The following is a 22,295-nucleotide window of genomic DNA, read 5'->3' on the forward strand; positions in this document are numbered from 1 at the left end:
TGGCGAACATTGGAATTATATGGTATTTTTTATGTATTTCATTTTCTAGATGTTGTTTGTTAACCTTTGATTCTCCCGTGCTACTTGCAGGTTATGGGGAGATTAAGATTTAACAAGAGTAGGAGTAATCTGGTGGAGTTTTTAGGTTTATCTTGATTGTAGTACTAATTGTGTGAACAGTGAAATGTACATATATTCTTGATCCTAACCGTCGGATTTAAAATGTGGATGATTGTTAAGTTTTCGTGGCTGGTCCATTCAAACTAATGGTGAACTATGCACATATGACAAGAGTACCATCCTTTGTAGGATTAGTATATCTTGAGATTGTGGATTGTGTGATCGGAAAATGGAATATGATGCTATATTCATCTGGAAGTATCAACAGCAGAAACATGATCTATTTAAATGAGGCAAAGGCGGTTTCGGCCATTTGTAAAATCTTCGGTGAGGATTAAATGGGAAATAATGAGGAAGTTTTAAGCAAAATTATGGCAAGGGAAGCCGAGGATGAAGAAAGGTGTAATAATCAGGCTCGTAATTGGCATGATGATTGATCCTTTGTCTTTGGGTTTTGGGATGGGTGTCTATGGGATTGGTCTTTGGGTTTTCGGGATGTAGGCGGTTGGGTGATCTTTTTGTAAGCGGGTGGGTCAGTTGGGTGTTCTTTTTTGGTTGGCAATGATGCATCTTGATAATCTTTGGGTTTTTTTTTTCCATTTACGGGTCCTAGCGGCATATGATCATGTATGTGCCGAGTGCCTTATTAGTTTGCTCTTACTCTATTGTGATGCCTCATACTTTTGGGTCCTATAATCTTTGTAATTTGTTTCCAAAGACTATAAATTCGTTTTTGCTGTTAAAAAAATAATAATGCTATATTGAGCCACCATATAATCCTTGTCGTGAAAAATGAATGGTCATTTTATTCAATTGTGGTTTTTTCTCCAAGATAAAGATGCATTAACAATTAATTCTTATACTGTGAGAAGCTTCGCAAAATTAACTCTACTAATAGTTCAAAGGTAAGACCAGGTTGGGCCTAAATAGGCTGGATGGGTGCATCCTGAAACATAAACTGCTGACAAGCCCGCTTCAAATCGAATCTCCTTAGATTATTGAATGTATCCTGGATAGGTGAGACCTTCATTTGATTTGTTTAACTATCCAAAAATACACAAAATTTTCTAGAGATTCAGGAAAAATAAAAATAGTCTAATCTAAAGTAAAATAAAGTTTGGCCAGACACCTATAGCTTCTTTCCAAGAGGGTTTGTTAACTTGTTGGGGGAATTCGGTTTCAGTGGGAGATGGGGTAAAAAAAAACCCAAGTGATAGACAAGTTTTTATGGAATTGCACAAATATGAAACGGACAAAAAAAAATTCCCCATACATGGAGTCGGTTTGTAGTCGAATATGGACTTGAACCTAAGTTGTTCCTTGTATGAACCCAAATTGCCCTTCTATGAACCTAAGTTGCACCTTAATTTTTTGAAGTAGCACCTGAGAACGATTGAATTTGGAGCAATTTAGGTCCAAATTCAATCGTTCTCAGATTCTACTTCAAAAAAATAAGGGGCAACTTAGGTACATAAAAGAGGCAACTCGGAGCAACTTAGAGGCAACTCGGAGCAACTTAGGTCCATACTCAAATTCGACTACAAACTGACTCCATCTATGGAGAATTTCTTTTTGTCCGTTTCATGCATATGAAATTTCTTATTGTTCGTTTCATATCTGAGCAATTCCATAAAAACTTGTCCCCCTGCCTTGTTTGCATGAAAAAGAAACGTAGAGCGTAGATACATAATACTAATGACCGTACATGACCATTCTCGTCCTTTTGATTCCCATAACCACTGATGACTTACCTTGATGTAACTGATCTATTGTCTACCTAATACTCAATTAATGACCATACATGCGTTCACCCATTCTACTCATGATTTAGACCTCATTTCAGAAATCTTCTTAAAAAATAAGTACTAGCTTAATTTATATTTTTAAACTCAAAAATAATGTAAATGAAACCGTTTAAAAGATTAAAAAGTTCTTTACCCTGTATCAAGATTTAATTTGTGCATATAGATTTGTGGCATATATTGTCGATAATACCGGAGGCATTCTATTCAACTTCTGACAGTTTTAAGAAAAACAGTATATGTGACCGAACCGACACTATGAACGTCGGCATAGAGAGAATGAATTATGTACAGTATATAATGGAAAACTCTCACGGAGATCATCTTTTGCAATATTAATCTGACGTTATTATTGCCTTTTCTAGGTTGGTTCTCCAACTTGCGGGCAAATTGATGCCCATCCGTGAGGTCTTCGGATCATGTTCGCCCAAGGCATGCATCATGAACTCTTCATACAGGGGAAGAAATATCTTTTCTTTGCCCGTTGTGTTCATCAATGTGTTTACTCTTCTGCTGAAACTATGGAAAATTGTTGTGTACTAGTAATATTCAATCTTTAATTAGCTAGGTTTCCCATCTAACTTTGCAACTCAGGCTGCTGTATGTTCCACCTCTATTTATTAAGGAGAGATTTTTCGGTGCCGGGTGGACATAGAGACCCCATCTTTGTCAGACTTCCGGTGCAAAATGTTTATTATTTCGAGGGAATTGATTTCAACTTAATTAATTCACCTATGGTTTGAGTAGACATAAATTTGCTATTTGTACCTATTGTGCTAAATATTCAATTTTTTTTCCCCCTATTTATGCAGCCTTAATATTTTTCATATTGTGGACCTGACCCTGCCATACCAGTGCTACCCAAAAGTCACACATGTATCTGCCACCTTCCCCTCCGTATTGTTTTTTATGCTATTTTTTGCCCGCTACATTGCCGCTCCAGGTGCTTTGGCACCAAAAATATTTAAAAAAGAATCACAACCGATTCTCACTACGGATTATTCGATACTCCCACTACCGCTACGTGATTCGCTACCGCTATTTAAAACTTTGCAAGGAAGGTAACTTGCAGATATCTCTCTCCCTCTCCTTCAAAGTTTTCTTACAGTTTCTTTATATTTTCCTTCCGGATCCTTCTGCCAATTAATTTATGTTTGAAATTTTCTTGATTCAAAAAAGTTAGCGCATCCAATTAGTAAATCAGTTGGAGGAACCAAATCGTGCGGTTCAAACTTGTAGCTTTACAACAGTTGGTATTCCCCCAAGTATTGATATTAAATTGAACACGTTTTATAAGAGACTCCCCAAATATTGATACTCCAACTGTCTCTTCTTTTATTGAATATATATGTGTGTGTGTGTGTGTCACTCATACCACTATACCAGAGCATGAATGGCAACTCTTAGACACAGACCAACATAATAATACTCTTTGGGATTATGATTTTTTTTTTTGTTTAACTATGTATGCGTTGCGGAATTTTGGTACTATCCACACCCGAGCTTTTACGCCCCTAGCTACCATGACTACTACTTTTGCATGAACCTTCATTTGCCATTGCAATATAAACTTGAATGGTGCTGCATATATGCCAAGAGAAACTTAACAGGACCCGTCTAAGATGAAAAATTGGCTGGAGAGTGATGAAAATTGGCATGTAGTTTGTGTCTTTATTTTTATTTTTTTAGTCAATCGATAGCTTTATTAATCACTCGAATAAAGGAGAGTTCGCATAATCTTCCCTTTGAGCCTAGTTCGGGACATCCCCCTCCCAAGCCCTCGATCGGAGAGTCCATTGATAGCCGGTAAACTTGGTTATAACGTGAACCACCCCATTACGTACAACTACACAAAATGGGATGAAAAGAACAAGAATTTAAACCTCTAACTAGAGATAATGAATGACATCCAGATTGGCTTTTGATCTGAGTCGACCCCTGTAGCATCTTGATCATTCCCTGTGCATCACCTTCCATAAATAATACAGTCTTCCGCCATTCTGTCTTTGATCGATCCAGCTGCATGCTCCTCTAAATCCCAAAGCTTCCACCATTTTCTGCAGATTGAGCGCAACGAATGGGAATGGCTTCCATGCTCTGGACCTTCCCTCTTTCATCTCTAACCACAAAAACAAATCCCTCCTTTGCCTGTAGCCGCTTCATACGTACCATCAATATTAGTAATTTTTAACATTCCCGCAGGATTAGTGCTAATTAATGCCGTGGAGGAGTTTGATGAATTCTGCCGCAATAATTAACAAAGAGAGTAGCTAGAAGATTGTGTCTTTTTATGTTGCAAAATTCCAGTGCCTAATCACTTAGTCAACTACCAAAATCTACATGCGGTGATTTTACTTCAAAGAAACAAGAACCGATAAACGTTTTGGCAAAGTATGAATAATTGTGGCATTTTTTTTTTTTTTTGCCCAGTGTGTAATGTTGGAGAAATCACGATTCTGAGGAACTTTTCAGGCATGGTTTGGTCTGTACTCGCAGAAGTCAATGTCTAGGTCCATTATGCAGTTTAAATTAATTTCATCTCAGATATATATCCTCCTACGTACAAAGGTGTGAGCTCAATTCATGCAAGCATCACCTGTTCAGACTCACTCAAATCCATTGTCCAATAAAAACGGAAAACCATAAGAAGCTGAAACTTCCACTGGATACTCCAGACCTAAACACTACAAACGTACTATCTCTGAAATTCCTCCAAACCCTGAAAACCCAACTCTTAACTACTCAAGCTTCAACTACATACCGCTTCATTGTAGTACTAATAATTTTGGTGATGGGTGGCTTTGGCATAAATCAATTTAGGCAATTTTCCCCACGGACTAGATAAAAGTAAACTGTTTCGAGTGCAAAATATGGTCACGAGTCATTAGGGAGACTTGAAAAAGTTTAGGTAACCATTGGCTTATAGAAAGTTGGAGATTAGGGATAAAAAGTGTAGTTTCCTCCGAGGCATCTTGTCCTGGTCTATTGTGTTGCGTGCTGTCTTTATATTTATTGTTTTGCGTGCTGTCTTTATATAATGTGGAAAAAGAACCCCTTTAGACTATTTGTCCCCTTTCAGATTTCTATCTTGAGTGCTTAAACTATAGGAAAATGTGAAGTGTTTCAATTGTTTATGGATTTTCATGGGTTCCTCCGGCCAGTTTATCTTGTAGCACTGTTTTATTGTATTATGCGCTATCTTTATATCATCTGGAAAAGGCCCTTTTAACGTATTTGTCGTGTTTCAGAAATCCGCCTTCAGTGTTCATATTATAGTGGTAAAATGAAAGGTGCCATAATTGTTTATTGATCATCATTTAGTGTATTTAGGTTCCTTGCCACATGCTTCCTTAGCCACTGTCATCTTTTGTATATTGTGCTTTGGGAAAATGACGGCTAATGACGTGTTTTGATAATTAATACCCGCCAATAACATTTTCAGCATTAACAAATATTCTCAGTATTCCTTAACAGGTATTAATTATCAAAACGCGTCATGTACCGTAATTTTCCCTTGTTCTCTTGCCCTTATCATCCTAGATTGAGTTGGACAGTACTAGCTAGTTGGTGATGGAGATCAAGAAAGAGTTTTTTATGCCATGCATTCACTTGTTGAACATATATAAGGAAAGGATTGGCTGGTTATTACATGGTTCCACTCATCTGATTTTCAATTACGGTTTGTCGGTAATGATGATTGGTCCCTTGCTTTGTTAATTGGAGTATGTACGATTAGTCCCATGCATGGTTTAATTATACAAGTAGATATATTTCTTTCTTCATATTCAAATGTGTAGATCAACAACCGGTCTTGTGGGCCAACTAGTACCCAGCTGCCTTCTGCCTTTAGATTTCTGAAGGAATTATTTCACCTGCCTTCTGCCCTTAAAGTAACCTCCTAAGGTCTCAGCCTCTCAAGTTCGAAACCTCTTAATTAGGTTCTATCAACTTCATTGGGGCCAATTTATATATATAGAACTTTGCTTTGACTTTAATTAGGACCCCGTAAGTGGGCGGTGATTAGTCCAGACGCTTTAGTTATCAAAAAAAAAAAAGTAAAAGTGGAATATAGGGATTTAAGTGGCAGGATATACGGAGGGGGGACCATAAACCTTTGCAAAATGCAAAAAAGATGGCAAGTTGATCATAGTATCTCAATGCAAGTTGGAAACTTAGCTTGGTAGGAGAAATCAGAAATGGGTTTTTGTTGGAGTCTTGTCAATGATGGTATGGAAATTGGGGTTTTTTCACTACGGATAACTTTTTCAATTACTTTAGTCATTACTAGCTCTATAATCATCAATTAATATTATTAACTTTGGTGGCCCATTGCTGGATATTTCAAGGGAATATAAGACTTGTCGTATGCATCGTCCGAAATATGCATGAGATCTTAAAAGGTGAAAGTTGCCCGTGACGTTGTTAAAGGAACTCCAAATTAGGACTGCGGATTATTTTTTGATGATCTTTAGGATCCATTTTATGTAGAAAATGCTGGAATGCTCCTTTGGTGGCTCCCAATTGGTTTGGGCCTTAGGGGCCAAATTATTTGGAGCTGATGTGGCTTCCACACCAGAGTGCTCCATCTTTGTTTGCCCAACTTTTTAAGCGATTGTTTCCTCCCCTTCTTACTCCAGTAGTCCACTCCCAGCTCTTAAAACCTCTGCCCATCCAAACCTCTCCTTCCCCTGCTCTGCACCTCTCTCTCTCTCTCTCTCTCTCTCTCTCTCTCTCTCTCTCCGTGTAAGATGGCAACAAAACCCGCTGATGATGCGTCAGAACCACTGAAATACCAGGTAGAGTATTCGATGCTTTCTGTTTTTCTTCACCCACTTCTCTGCTTCTTTTCATCTCAGTCATTACTTCTCTGGTCTTCTTACCATCTGTTGCCCTTGTTTTTATCCACAGACATGGAACTTGAAAGTCTCCATCCACTGCGAAGGCTGCAAGAAGAAAGTAAAGAAAATCCTTCAGAACATAGAGGGTAGTACAGAACACCCAATACCCCCCAAGTGTGTATGGGAATGTTTTGTTTATACCTACATGTCATGCATGCCTACAGTTTAGGAGTTATATTTTGTTTAAATTAATGTGGTTCAGCAATTTCTCTTTGGATAAATTAAATGTCTTTCAATGACTGTTTTGTCTTTGGATATTGATCCTTTGTTACAATAATTTTGCTGACTGCTGTCTGCTGATCGAGTATTTCTGTCTCATATTCAGGTGTTTATACCACTGTGATTGATTCTCAGCAACAAAAGGTTACTGTGACTGGAAACGTGAACGCAGACACATTGATCAAGAAGCTGGTGAAAACCGGGAAACATGCAGAGCTTTGGCCGGAAAACTTTGAAAAAAAGAAGAAAAAGTCCGGCAAAAAAAAGAATAACCAGAAACAAGAAAACCCGGAAAGTAATGGGAAAGTAAGTGATGATGATGATGAACAGAAGGATTTAGAAGTGGAAACTGAAAACCCTGCTGACAATAGCGATGACCAGTCTCTGGGGGAGGAAGAAAAAGGTGGAGAAATTGAGGCTCCGGCCACTGGTGGTGGCAGCGGAGGTAAAAAGAAGAAGAAGAAAAAGAAGAAGAGCAAGAACGGAAATGAGAACGGCGGTGATGCACTAGCCAGCGGCACTGGATACCCTATGCTATCTGAGGGCTTGGACCCGCTTTTCGGGTCCATGAATCTTGGCCCTCCATCTGAGCAGATGTATCCATATCCACCTGCCTATTATCCGCTTCCATCCTATGGGTTGAGCTACAATATGGCGTATCCTAGTACTAGCACTTTGCACTATGACCCGCCAGCAAATGCTTACATGCAGTCACAGGTAGATTACCCACCACCTCTACATCCAATCCATGCATTCGCCAATGGTAATGATGGTGCTGATGATTATGATGATGATGAGACTGGATGCTCTATCATGTAACTCGTAACCAGGATACGAGTGGGGATATACGGTATACGTAGACGATATGATAAGTATATGTTATGGTAGTTTATTGAAGGAGTAATTGATGGTCTGTTTTTATGTTAGCTAGATTTGCACTGCTTTGGGTTTGCTTGAGCTCATTAATAAAAGCTTAGAGCCTGTATGTTTCGCAAGACCTCTAAATTTCCTTTCTTTATTCTCTCATATGGAAAGGACTATTTTGTTTGCTGAATTCTCTCTCTCTCTCTCTCTCTCTCTCTCTCTCTCTCTCTCTCTCTCTCTCTCTCTCTCTCTCTCCAGAAAGTTCTGAATGACTTCTTTTTTAGGAATTGGTTGTGTCTTTTCGAAAAGAAAGCTCATTGTTTGGTTAAAGAAAGAACACTTATTTTGTGGGTGCCTTTTGCTTTAGATGGTGATGGTATTACTAGCCAGGCAACCATTTTGAGCTGAAAGCCAGTTTAGTTGTTGCTTTTTGTTTGTTGTTATAGTCTCTCAATGAACAAAGAATGGGTACCCCTATGGCCCAACGCATTCAAGTATTTTCTTTTTGACAGTTGCTTTAGTTGAGATATTGGAAAAAGTTGAATGTGGTTGTTGTGGTCCAGTTGGGATCTAACTACGGCCCCAACCCCAACCCTACACAGTCAAATTACTTGCCAAACCCTCCCTATTCATTCATGTGTGCAAAATCAAACGAAAGAAAGAGTGGAATGGCAACCGTGGAATGGCAACCGCGGAATGGCGGACTTTGAACTGTAGTTCCACTCTCACTTCTGTCAATTTTTGTGCTGAGTCAGTTCATATGGACTTTGTCCAGATTTTAATCGGGCTTTCTTGTCAGCGAACGGTTGGATTGATCTTCAGATCAGTTAACCGATATCAAGTTGTAAAAAGAAGGAAGAAGGGAATGACAAAATGTAGCTAGAACGTACTGTCTGGTCCCCATATGATACAAAGCCCATTTGTTTTGAAGCAAAACTGACCTCCCAACCTCTCCTGCACCTTCCGCACATTCAAAGAGCAGATATCATCCTCCATACCATACAAAGAGCAATGGGTAGACTTATCCTGTCCCACATGCTACACCGTTAAGAGAAATCGTATCACCTCATCTTAATTAACTACTCTATGACTCTCTCTTTTTTTCCTCGGCGAAAGTTAGTAACATTTGTTATAATTGATGAGGTTTGAACCCGTTAAATGCACAATAGTACATGACACTTACCATTAGGGTACGTCCACTCCACTTGCCTACTCTATGGCTCATCAAACCATAACACTCATGTTTTGACTATGTTATCAAACTAAATCAAAATGTAATAGATACTTTTTAAAAAGCTTTTTTTTTTTTTTTTTGGGTCTTTCAGTCGCTCATTAAATGGATATCTATGTTGTTTACCTCATTTTCCTTTTCATTCAAACAAAATAGGATTTTGAATGGAATATCTGGGATCGATCTATGGAATCTCTAGAAAAGTACTGCTACTTTTATTTCACAGAATTTTTCCAGCTTTTATATATACCAAGATAAAGTAATATTCTTTCCAGGAAATTGCCTGATAGCCATGGCCCTTGACCAGTCCCCAATTTGTTCACAAGGGCCCATGCAAGCCGCCCAACTGCAATCCCTTGCCTTGTATAGATACTAGGGTTTGAACTTTATAGAAAAGCAGGAAGTTTTTTAATATGTACTACTATTTCGATCTCCATATTCGATGAATTGGGACGATATCCAATGGTGTGTTCACGATATATAGATAGGAAAAATGAGAGTAGCAAAAAGAATCAATCTCAATCCGAGGCATATGCTGGATAATGGTCCAGATAGAGAGATTTATTGGATTTGACCAGATTTGGGAGAATTGAGAAATGCATAAGATTTTGAATCAGTAATTATTTAGAAAACTAAAAGAATTCCGAAAACAACTGTGGCATTGAAGAAAACAAATAGAATAGCATGTAGGAAATTGATTTTGACATTTCAGTTTTAATCACTAGCACTCCATTTTGTGTGTTGATCATGTGAGATTACAAAGTTAAAAGTGAAGTGCCAAAATCACATCTCTAGCATGTATTCTTCTACAGTAGTTTGAAATGAAACAATCATAATAATTTAAGTCTCTGAGTCTGATAACAAAAGATAATAATTAGGTCCGGTTCCCGAAAGGGAAATAAGTACTTATTTTTAAAAAAAGGCAATTTCAACCTAAAAAATTGTGTGCTTACGGAAATAATTTTTCTATCAATATGGATCTTGTTTGATAGATCTCATTGAGATTTTTTATACGATATAAAAAAATTAAAAAATTAATTTTCATTTACATTATTTTTTACTTTGAAAATGTGAAATAAATAATTATTTTTTAAGAAAATTTTCTGAAACTGAGCCTAGTCTCTTTAACAAATGTGAGTGCCATATCAACACACGTGTCCCTTCGCATAGAATTTTGAAACGTCATAACATTATAACATTATAAGAGTATCCCCATTGTAATAAGCAAATGAATGTGGATAAAAAAATTTAACAACAATGCTCAAAAAATATCCCACATTGTAATAAGCAAAGTTACAAGTCTTTTAACAAATAACCAAATTTCACTCATTCCATAACCAAACTTAACAATTTTTAACAATAACCAAAACTCAATAACCAAACCTAATAACTAAAAAACACTCCACGTTGGAATCGTCTCATCAAGACGAATAATTTGGTGTGGTCGGACGTGTGATTAGAATTCGTTTGCGATTGAATAAATGCGAATTGTGTATTGTGAGGGTTTTTTGGTTAAGGATGCAAAAATAACAAATGTAGAGGTAGAGGTTGTTAAGTTTGATTATGGACTAAATTAATAATCAAATGCTGACGTGGCATATTTTGGTTATGGGTTTTGATTATTACCATTGCGGATGCTTTAAGTCTGATAACAAAAGTTTGTCATGCCTTTTTGTGTATCTTAAGAGTATGTACACCAGCATTGGTAAATACCTTTTTAGCTACTTTGGAGATGAGAAACTCAAAAAATACCCCTACGCCAGATTAGGTAAAAGGGCAGGTAAAATGCATTTATGAACAGGGCTTATCCACTTTTACCTAAACACTATTCACGCTCCTTTTTTATTGTTTCTTTCTCTCTCTCCTCGGGGAAAAAAATAATAGGAAAAGAGTGAAAAATGTATATTTTAATTGGTGCTAGGTAAAATAAATAGTATTTGTATAGTTGTAAAAAAAAGGTGATAGCTAAAGTAGAATTGTGAACTGTTCACAAGGTAATATACCTATCCACTAGTAAACTTGCTCTTACATATATACGACAGACTTAGGGATTGGTCTGGTGTTCTTGGTCTGTGACTTTACTCCCTCCACCCCAATTTATCTGTCCCCTATTTGACTTATATATGTCCCAAATTAACTGTTCAATTTCAAAATTAATGGATCAGATTTGATTTTCTTAATAAGTTAGAAACCCGAGATTGGACAAAAAAATCGAAACGGAGAGAGTAAAAGTTTGCTTCCTTATAAGGTTGTGGGAGCACTGCTATAGGAATAAATATAACGTGCATGCAAATTAGCTCAAGACATCTTGCATTATTACCAATAAAAAGATGATAGACTTACCCCTTGGAAATTCCCTAGACATTCAACAAGAAATATATAAGTGTATTGGTCTCAGGTTAATTAATTGGTGAAGATCGAAGTGGTGAATGCTGAAAATGATAGTAAGTACGTACAACAATGGCACACTAGCAAAGTGGAAAGAAACAACTGGTTAAAGAGGTTGCCTAGAACTTTTCTGTTCCAGGGTAAGATTACACATAAACAAACGGTTGAGTTTGTGGGGGTAACTTATGCGTCACAATAGATGCTAGTACAATTTTCCTCCATTTGTCAAATCAAACTGATGGATGTCACCAAATTTATCAACTATACAAGAGACATTGAAACAAAAGCAAATATAAGGAGGAACTATTAGTTCAATTATTTGGGAGTGGAATAGCACACGAGTTTACAATCAGGATCGAGAAAATAAAACAAACTGAATATAAACTAAGGTCCCATTTTCAAAAGGAAAATAAGTATTTATTTTATAAAAAGATAATTTTAAACTCAAAAATTATGTGTTTACGCAAATAATTTTCCTATTAATTTAGATCTTTTTTGATACTGTAGATCTTATTGAGATATTTTATACAATGTCAAAAAAATTAAAAAATTATTTTTCATTTAAATTATTTTTGAGTTTGAAAATGTGAAATAAGTACTTATTTTTTAAAAATGTGTTCTGGAACGGGGCCTAAGCCCCTATACTTGGCGGGCACACGACTAGATAAGTACTGTATTGATTTTTCTTGGTGGAACGGGGCCTAATTTGTTGGAATTTATTTACGTGGCTCACATGCCACACCAATCCTATTTATATATTATAGTATTTATGTTCGTAACTAAAATATAGGTATTAGATTTAATTAAAATATTGCTTAAATAATTGGTGACTATTCACGAAAAGGTTTGGTGACTATTTGTGAATAGATATGGTGACTATTCATGAATGGGTTTAGTAACCATTCATGTGTAAAGTTGCAACTATTTAATAAATAGGTACCTTATTACTTCTTTGATGGAATGAAGTATAAAGAGTTGTGTCCATTGAGAAAGGGTCTCGATCTATCCATATAAAGACCTGTGATTACCATCAAGTGTGAAGAACATCTATATAGATTAAATTAGAAATTCTACCCATTGCTCTCCGAAAATAATTAGTGAGAGTTTGTGTTTGTGGAACATATTGGTTCAAGTTCAAAATGATTTCCGGACTTCTCTAGACAAACACTATGGCAGAAGGTAAGTAATTTTTCCTATTCAAACTTCATAGCAAGTCCACCCTCGTTGCCAAATTTCATGCTAAAGTTATAATTTTGCACTAAAAATGATAACACAATTCTCTCCACCCTTGTTTCAAATATAATGCCAATTTTTTGTTAATGTCATTCTTGGCAATTTGGCTTTAAAAAATTCGATTGTTAAACTTGTCCCATCATCTAAGTCACTTGATCTGCATCGAAAAACAAGAGTAGTTAAAGTCCGATAACCTACATTTGATGCTATACCAAATAGAACTAAACTGGTCCAATTTTATTATTATTTCCTGACTTTTTGCACTGTAAGAAGCTTTAAAATGGATTTGAAAGTACTATTTAAGTTCTTACAAAACTTAAGTTTTGGAGGCTAATAAATCACTCTTGATGCCATAAAAAGTAATAAGTTTAGGAACACTCCTATCAAGCACTCTCCAACCACACCTCTGTCACATATGTGTGGGACCTCATCTCATAATTAAATGCGCGGGATCCACATATACGTGAGAGAGACGTGGTTGAAAAGTAGTCGATAGAATGTACATAACATTATTATGTAAAAGGTTTCCTAAAAAAGTATTATTTTATTCGTTGGAGAATTGTCCAGAAGAGAAGAGTGATAGAGGCAGTAATGAAAGCAACAAACACCAAATGAAGAATTTTCAACCTGCTGTAACACAATTGGGACTACATACACATTCCTATTGCAGCATCTTCCTTTACACCCAAAATGCCATAGAATTTATTCTTTGTGAATTGAGTGATTCCTATATCTCCTATGTTGTCGGTGATATCACTCTTTTCTTTTGATAATTCAAGGCTCCGTGTGAACTGGACCAAAAGAAGTTGATAGCACAGAGAGATTTTGAACCTGAGATTTTAAAAAATATCAAACTTTCAAGTCTCGGTTCTTAACGACTAGGCCAACTCCTTGAGGTTTAACGCATTCTCACTCTTGAAAGTTAATGGAGTAACCAATTCGGAGGATCATTATTGCTAATATTTTTTATTTATTTGCACATACAAGGAAAGTGCTACAATGCACACCCCTTATTTGGGTGTGTATCATGTGCACCTTCATTAAAATACACCAAAATGTTATGATTCCCAAAATGTTATGAATGTATTGTTAAAAAGTTACGAATCATTGATGAAAAGTTACGAATTTTTAGTATAAAAGTTACGATACGAAATAAAAATGTTATGAATGACCGGTCCTACTAGTAATTTTTTATGAGGTGACACAATATGATATACACCTTAAAAAGGTGTGTGTTGAAAACTTTCCCCAAATTCAGAGCACCGCCATCTTTAAAATAGTTAAACTACACGAATGCGTACAGAGTCTCGCACTTGAAAGTTGAAACAAAGATGGACTTAATTTTACAAGTTGGGCCATTAAATTCAATTATTAAGCTGATCTGTCCTCCACCAACATAATAATTATTCTATGCCCCAAGGACACAGCCACGTGATATCTCAGGGCCTTCTTCGCCACACATTGTTATTGGTCTCCACAACAATGTGTGATGAAGAAGGAGAAATTATTCGTTGCCCCAAGGGCAATGCCAGGTGGTGCCTCCCACCTTAAATATCCACTGACAGCGTTTTCTTCTCTCCCCTGTCCCACTAGACACAGTCTTTTATTTATCTGATCATTTAATTCTAAAGGGTCATAATTAAATTTTGACTCTAGGGCTCTCGTTGGTTAGTCCTAAGAGATATTTGATTCTACGACTTTCTTAGGGTTAATCAACGAGAGCCCTATAGTCAAAATTTAATTATGATCCTTTAGAATTAAATGATAAAAAAATAAAATCTTCTCACCCATTCAAACGGATTGAAATTTGAAACACTTAATTTTAGAGGAAAGATTGTGTCTAGTGGGACAGAGAAGAAGAAAACGCGTGTCAGTGAATATTTAAAGTGGGAGGCACCACCTGGCATTGCCCTTGGGGCAACGAATAATTTCTCATGAAGAAGACTCTGGGACATCACGTGGCTATGCCACGGGGTATAGAATGAATTTTCCCACCAACATGACGAATCTATGCCATCCAAATAGAACTAGTGGACCCTCCCACCCACGTGATCATTTTCCCATTTCACCCTGTTCATATATTCTTTTGTTGTTAGTGGGGTTTAGGTTCTTCTATAAATGTGGACCAAAACTCTTAATGTTAACTTCATTATCTTGGCCTAACAAAACCAAACATATTGAGGATGAAGCCTCAGAATTTCTCCGGCGAGAGCTCTTTGATTCAGGAATCGAAGAGAACGGTCGGAGAAAATTTCCGGCAAATTATTAAGGCGGCTATGGTCACCGTGGATGGAATAGGGAGTGGAAGTAGTCGTTCGATTTCTAATTCCAAAGACATAGAGAGACGGAATGGAAATATGGGCTATGGGGTGGAAGATCCTATTAGAACTATGATGTTCTTGGGATCTTGGAGCCACACCTAGCTTTGAACTTTATGATTCATTTTCATGGTGGATCGAATTTGGAAAATGAATTGACGCTCGATAGTGATCATTGTAACAATTATTTATTAGTCAGATGAGGTTAACGATGGAAAAAGTTGTAACTTTGTATATGATCATCTATCTCGTAATAGCCATACATGTATTATAGCTTGTAAGGTATGTTGATAAGAATGGAATAAGGATTTGCTCCTTCACTTTGTACATGCGAAAAGCTTGTGGACTTCTCTGTTATGTGCAATAGTGTCAAATCGACATTTTATCCTTCTTGTTTATCAACTAGTAGATCTCTCCCTCTCTGTTACTCTCCCTTACAGACTTCTGTACTTAATTCAATGGCAAGGAGGGACACAAGAAATTTCACACCCGTATCATTAACTCTCTCTTGAAGTCTTGAAGTGAGACACAGGAAATTTCGCATGTGGCTCAACTCTAGTTTGCTTTTATGCATTTTTTTTTTTTTGCCATATTCATTTACACGGAATTAAAGGAAAATTAATTGATTAACAACCATAGAGAGTTTAACGTGTCTCCATAAACTCGAATCCCAGACTTCCGATGGTATTCTATATTGTGATGAATAAGGCCCATGTAAGTAACAAGTAATGGGCTTATGCGTGTTGATTTGGGCCTTCTGGGCTCGAACGTGGTGAATTGAGTCTCCAGAAACAGAAACAGAGGCCACTGAACTCTCTCTCTCTCTCTCTCTCTCTCTCTCTGCGTGTGTGTGTGAATTTGGAGTGTTGTGACAATGGAATCGCAGTCCGATCAGAAAAAGGAGGCCACCATAATCGACGGCAAAGCAATCGCTCAGACAATCCGATCTGAAATCGCTTCCGAAGTTCGCCATCTTTCCGACAAATACGGCAAGGTCACCTCTCCCTCTCTCTCGTGAACGTCACAAGACATACTTAACAAGTGTTTGATTTACTTGGAATCAGAGCTACAATTTTTTCCAGCAATGTATAGTAGAATAGAAAAGGATCAAGAAGGATTCGATTTCTCTGTTTACTTTCGCCATTTGGTACCTTATCATCTGCTTTTGGGGATTATATTTACTTTAACTATGCAAAAAGAGAGTAAAAGGACTTTAACTTGATTGTTTTTTGGAAACCAAGCATATAGACAGACGCTTATCAATTGTTTGCAACTATCCCCAGGATTAGTCGAGGTGTGCATAGCGTAAGCAGGGCCGGACACCTGAGTTAACAAAAAGCTGTCTGTTTAACTTATAAACTACGGTTGAACAAGTATAAAGCTTTGTTGCTATTGGGTTTGGAATTTGGATATACCAATCGTAGATTCTCTGTGCTGATTTTACATAATAGCAGCTTAATGGTTTCAATTGGACGAATTTTCTGTGGCTGCTGTAGATGAGTGTTACATTTTGGGATGTTTTGTGGATTATTGTTTCGAACCTTTGTCTAGAATTGAATAAAGTGGTTATATTTTGGAATACCGATTTGAGAAATGGTTGTGAATTTGGTCGAATCTCAGGTCCCAGGACTGGCTGTAGTCATTGTAGGCACAAGGAAAGACTCTCAAAGCTATGTGAGCATGAAGAGGAAAGCTTGCGCTGAAGTAGGGATTAAGTCGTTTGATGTGGACCTTCCGGAACAAGTACCAGAAGCTGAATTGATTGGCAAGGTCCACGAGTTGAATGCAGATCCTGATGTACATGGTCAGTTTCTCGTTATCAGAGAAGTGAAAGATAAATAGTTCATGAATTTGTTCTGCCGCTATTATCAAGATCAAGGCGCTTCTATGAATTATTTCCGAGTTTCTTGTGTGTTCGTTTCCTGTATTCATGTAATAGTCATTTATGTGCTTATCGATTGTTGTTTGTCAATCTAGCACCTGCAATGAATGAAACCGATTGCAGATGCTATGAACTAAAAACACATGTTTGTACATCCAGTTTGACTGTACACAAAATGGAATCCTAAGTTCACATTAACTGGAGTAGGTAAGTCTTTTGTTGAGATCTGATGCAAATGTTTGATATCAACTATTCCTCTTAGTTTCTTCTGGCATCCCAGAAAATAACATTTCTAATATGAGAATCGGTTCACAATTTCAAAATAAAGACAGTCAATGCCGTGAAATTTTCGTTAATGCTTAAATAGATAGCAAGCAATTTTACTGGTTCTTCAACCAGCGTATCATATTTGTTGGTATTTGAAGTAATCATCTAATGGATTTGCTTTATGCAGGTATATTAGTTCAACTTCCTTTGCCGAAACACATAAATGAAGAGAGAGTTTTAAGTGAAATCACCATTGAGAAGGATGTAGATGGCTTTCATCCTCTGAACATTGGCAAGCTCGCCATGAAAGGCAGAGAACCTCTGTTCCTTCCTTGCACCCCCAAGGCAACATATCTAGTCTTAAAGTCGGAGGGTTATTCTAAAATTGTTTAATTTATGTACAGCTATTCTTGTTGTTCCAGAATTATGTTGATGTGGGTGTGAGATAGAGGATCCTCTATGAACACTCTCAAGTCTAATGAGAATTGTTTTGTCAACAGGGATGTCTTGAGCTTCTATCACGGAGTGGTATTAGCATAAAGGGAAAGAAGGCAGTTGTGGTGGGTAGAAGTAACATAGTTGGACTGCCCGTTTCACTATTACTTTTGAAGGCAGATGCCACGGTTACTGTTGTCCACTCACATACTCATGATCCAGAGAGCATCATCCGTGAAGCAGACATTATTATCGCTGCAGCAGGACAAGCAATGATGGTTAGTAGTGGCATTTCATATTTATATTCCGGGGCTAAGATCTTCGATATCCTGGTTATTTACAACTTGGCTTTTCATTTTCCATTTTTCCTGATGGAGTTCTGGAATTTTTCTTTAAGCATTAATTAGATAACATAAGTTGACTATTGGTTTAGTAAAGAGTAAAAGCCGCTACTGCATTACAAGTATCAAGATGTAAACTGAGTGTGGCATGAATATCCCCAGGCAAAACAAAATGGTTACTACCTTCTTCGCTTGTCATTGTTCTGACTTTTGATTTCATTCAAGATATTTTAGATCCTTGACTTAATTCTTTATCTAATATCAGATTAAAGGCAACTGGATCAAACCTGGTGCTGCAGTTATTGACGTGGGAACAAATGCTGTAGATGATCCAAGTAAAAAGGCAGGATATAGACTTGTGGGAGATGTGGATTACAAGGAAGCATGTAAGGTTGCAGGATGGATAACTCCGGTTCCTGGTGGTGTTGGCCCGATGACTGTAGCTATGCTACTCAAGAATACATTGGAGGGTGCCAAGCGAGTAATTAAGCAGTGAACTAACAATGTCAAAGCTTTTAGTTGGATGTTGCTTGTTTTGAAATTACAAATTTGTTGAAGTCGCTTCTCTAATGTTCAGTGATTGTGCACATTTTTTCCCTCTTTGATCAATGATGATTATGCTTGTTTAGTGTTGTAATTTTGAGATAAGTGTTCAGACCTTCTTTAAGTTTCTAACAATAACACAGATTTTGAAAAAGAAATATCAATGGTGCAATGCCTTGTACCAAAGCAATATAATGAGGCTTCATGGTGTTAGTTAAGATTCATCGCATTGTTATTACGGACTGGCGTACTATATCAAAAGTCTCTGTCATGGGACTGGATGTTTTGAATTAGGAGGCTTTGTGGCAACATTTGAACGTTGCAGCTTTTTGTTATGAAACTTTGTAAGTAGTCATGACTCGTGAGGCTCCGCAGTTTCTGGTCATTTTTTGTGGTTTGAGTTATTGGTTAGCATTGTGTTGCACCTATGAGAAGGCATACAGTGTCTCTTTTTGCAGTTGTTACGCGTTCTCCATATAGTGCATCAAAAAGTGCATACAACATCACACCATCAATCATATATAGTGACGATTGGTAAGACAGGTATAACCTCCACATGAGAAAAGATTAATAAGACGGGTAACTTACCTCATGGTCATCGCAGTATAATTGAATCACACCAATTAGTTCAATTCCGCAATGTTCATTAAAGTATCTGAAATGGAACCAAATAGGACAATATGGTGTCTCTCTCCTCTTTCCCTGTAGCATCTCTTTTGATCATATTCTTGGCAGCCCCAGGGGCAGTATTAGTCTGCTGCACTGAGGATTTCAGCAGACATGACTTCCCACCTGATTTTGTTTTCGGCTCTGGGACCTCTGCCTACCAGGTATATATGCTTTCCTCACTTGATTTTCGTCCCTTCTCTTTTTGCAAGACATCAAACCGCCTGCCTATCTCGAAGTAGTAGTCGTGCCCAATGTTGTCAAAACTGGATGCACTATTGTGTATCATTTTTCTTGCTAACCAGCATAGTTACAAGTTTAGAACGAAAACAAATGTAAAAAACAAAATCTGTGGCATATTTTAGAAGAAAACTCTAATAATACAAAATTTCACGTCTTCAACATTATACCATTGTTTTTATAACAGGGTCGTATGAGTATCACAAGAATACTCTATGCTGACCTCCAGTAGAATACAATCCGTTCATTTAAAGCAAATTAAAAATAGAATGTTCATATTCTAGAGGCATTTCAAATACATTAGACAAAAGCCAATTTGAATATTGCCAATCTAAATACTACTCCGCATAGATAGAGAAGGTCAAGCCATAGGATCAAGTCAGAGGATTGTTAACCCACCACACACTGTTTCAGTCCCCAGGGGAATGGTTATGCATATGCACTCTTATACTCCTTTCACGACACTGTCAAATTAAACCATTTTCACAGACAACTTGAATCTTGTGCAACACTTCAGGGCAGATTTGTATGTACGATAAATAAAAAGGAAGATGGGAGCCGGGAGATTCCCTATTTAAGGTGCACACAACTGTGGTGCACAAAAAGGACCTTATGGCAGAGAGATCAATATGATTTCCGAATAAAACTCAAGCAATAAATGTTATTATAACAGGGTTTAAACAACTAAATTTATTGTGACACTAATTAGTTCAATTTTGGCACCGTTCATTACTTTGTCTGATGAAGAAGTTTATAATCAAACATGAGCAAAGTGTAATGTCTTACAGAGGTGCATAATAGGTGTAAAATGTCACTAAAACAGATAAAGGAAAGGCACAAAAGCGATTACATCAGACCCGAGCAACTACTAATAAGCAAGAAAATTCTCTCAATCAGCAAAGCGCCAACTATAGGGCCCCTCATCTCCCAGCTTCTCTACTGACGAAGTTCAGCTTTCTTCTTCTGCCAGATACGATCAAGTGCACTGTCGGCATCTCCCTGCAATAGAAATAGCCAAAAGTGTCAGAGTAGTAGGCGTGATAAAGCTTTGGCATGCAATTATGAGGAATTATCAGTTGTCTAACGAAACAAAATTAACAGCAAAAACTGGCTTCTTTCCCACATATCTATATACCCTGTTTAAAGAGAAACATTATCTCCTACTCGTGGGATAGTTACAAGACCATATTTATACAAAAAGTTCGTAATGTCTCATCCGTTTAACATGTGATGTTCATGCCAAGACCAGGAAAAATGTAGCAAGAAGAATAACCTGAGCCCGGATGTAACCACAGAGCGCTAGAGTGGTAAATTGGCCAGTGTAGATACCATTCGCATCCAAATGTCCAACATTAATCTGCACAGACGCGTGGTCCTTCGCTATGATTAGCCTATTTGTGGCAGAACTGCAATTGGAAGCAAAATACCAATTACGATCACCATTTCCAATAGTAACGGCCCCAGGAAAGAAAAAAAAACTGAAACCCCAAAAACTATACTTCATCACATACCATTTCCTGGGGATGTAAAGGTCCATGTTTTGCCCCTCATCATTCTGCATCTTTGCTACGAGATTAAAAGCCCTATAGAAGATCCAACTTAATTAACAAAAGCTAAATCAGTGCATGACTCAGCAAGTTTCAGATTTGAAAATAAATATCTAAATATGTAATCACCTAAAGGAATATTATGCTAAAGAGGTACACATTTCATCCAGTTTGGTGGATCCAAACAATACCAGGGATACCACACCACAATAATAATGGACAGCCGTCTACTACGCATGCCCATTTCTACAGCATAATCTACTACATGCAGATCGACCAATTTTCTATCCTCCTTGCATACATTTTAATTTTATGGTACCTATACATAAACACTTCTGGCTTAAGAAGCAGTGGAGTACAAGATTCCACCCAACCAACAACCAACAACCCACATAAGAACGACATTTTGAAGACCAAAAATATATTCCAGTTCAAAGAAGTCCAATAAGTACCCAAAGTACAACTAACTAAACTAAAGAGATTCAAGCCAGACCTCCCAAACTAGATAGATCCTAACTAGACTCGTTTCCCACTCCCCAAGCGTGACCGAAAAAGGAGAGTCGAAATCCGCATAAAGCCTTAAAGAACTGCACAACCATCAATCAATCTTCAACTGAGAGTATAAATTATTAAACACCAAGTCCCAAACCACCCCTTCGCTACAAAACCCTCCTTCCCAATGCCAAATGAAATCACACACCGAGTCATGAAGAGGTGCTGCCCCATCCAAGGAAAAAAGGTCAATAAGTGGTCTTATAATACTGCATAGATGCAATGTTCTACGAGCCAATCGCACGTGGATTATTCCTAAGAGATCATGCCATCTCTGCACTTATATATGTTACACGAATCCCCCAATCGACACGACAAGACACTGGTGCGGGATCTGCACCAGATCCTCCCATAAAATTCCGGACACGTTAGCTAGATGAGGAGGATGAAGAACTAAGAAGAAAGAGGAGGAAGAAGAGAGAGACCTGGACGAAGAGCTGCTGCTGCTGCTGCTGCTGCTGCTGCGATTCCTATCGTCCGAACAATAGATTCGTTTTAGGGTTCTGTTGTTTACGCCGGGTTTTGTTATTTACGCGGCATGGCTCTTTGCCTCTTTCTTTGCTTGGTTTGGGCCTAAAAAGTGGGTTGGGCCATTTAAGGCTTGTATTTCTCACATCAATCCTCTGCCTTGATCCACTGCGCACATTCTTTTTAAAAAAAAAAAAAATTAAAACGGCAATCCATTACACAATGGAGAAGTTCGAAGGCAATACAGATTACATTACAAAATATAGGATTGAACCAAAACT

The 22,295-nt window shown here is 37.5% G+C and overlaps 3 protein-coding genes across 5 annotated transcripts; 2 read left to right on the plus strand and 1 right to left on the minus strand.

The window, feature by feature from the left end:
- The first annotated feature begins 6,310 nt into the window (after nucleotides 1-6,310).
- Nucleotides 6,311-8,093, plus strand: LOC131298378 (heavy metal-associated isoprenylated plant protein 36-like). Its single transcript, XM_058323811.1, has 3 exons — nucleotides 6,311-6,718; nucleotides 6,831-6,906; nucleotides 7,146-8,093. The coding sequence occupies exons 1-3, from the start codon at nucleotides 6,671-6,673 to the stop codon at nucleotides 7,856-7,858; spliced, it is 837 nt and encodes a 278-aa protein (XP_058179794.1). The 5' UTR covers nucleotides 6,311-6,670; the 3' UTR covers nucleotides 7,859-8,093.
- Nucleotides 8,094-15,844: 7,751 nt separating this feature from the next.
- Nucleotides 15,845-18,635, plus strand: LOC131298354 (bifunctional protein FolD 2). The gene is made up of 5 exons (XM_058323774.1): nucleotides 15,845-16,067; nucleotides 16,694-16,877; nucleotides 17,410-17,567; nucleotides 17,723-17,935; nucleotides 18,264-18,635. The coding sequence occupies exons 1-5, from the start codon at nucleotides 15,948-15,950 to the stop codon at nucleotides 18,492-18,494; spliced, it is 906 nt and encodes a 301-aa protein (XP_058179757.1). The 5' UTR covers nucleotides 15,845-15,947; the 3' UTR covers nucleotides 18,495-18,635.
- A 1,487-nt stretch (nucleotides 18,636-20,122) lies between these two features.
- On the minus strand, nucleotides 20,123-22,105 carry LOC131322660 (small ribosomal subunit protein eS21y). Of its 3 annotated transcripts, none has more exons than XM_058354078.1 (4): nucleotides 21,972-22,105; nucleotides 20,959-21,030; nucleotides 20,721-20,853; nucleotides 20,123-20,446 (listed from the first exon to the last, which is right to left on the minus strand). In XM_058354078.1, the coding sequence occupies exons 2-4, from the start codon at nucleotides 21,006-21,008 to the stop codon at nucleotides 20,384-20,386; spliced, it is 246 nt and encodes an 81-aa protein (XP_058210061.1). In that variant the 5' UTR covers nucleotides 21,009-21,030; nucleotides 21,972-22,105; the 3' UTR covers nucleotides 20,123-20,383. The 3 variants fall into 3 exon arrangements, with proteins under 3 accessions (XP_058210061.1, XP_058210053.1, XP_058210069.1); XM_058354070.1 differs by having other exon boundaries at nucleotides 20,959-21,045; nucleotides 21,972-22,068; XM_058354086.1 differs by having other exon boundaries at nucleotides 20,959-21,045; nucleotides 21,978-22,000.
- Nucleotides 22,106-22,295: the final 190 nt, after the last annotated feature.

The sequence above is a fragment of the Rhododendron vialii genome, chromosome 1a, assembly GCF_030253575.1.
Source record: "Rhododendron vialii isolate Sample 1 chromosome 1a, ASM3025357v1".
NCBI classification, from domain to species: Eukaryota; Viridiplantae; Streptophyta; class Magnoliopsida; order Ericales; family Ericaceae; genus Rhododendron; species Rhododendron vialii.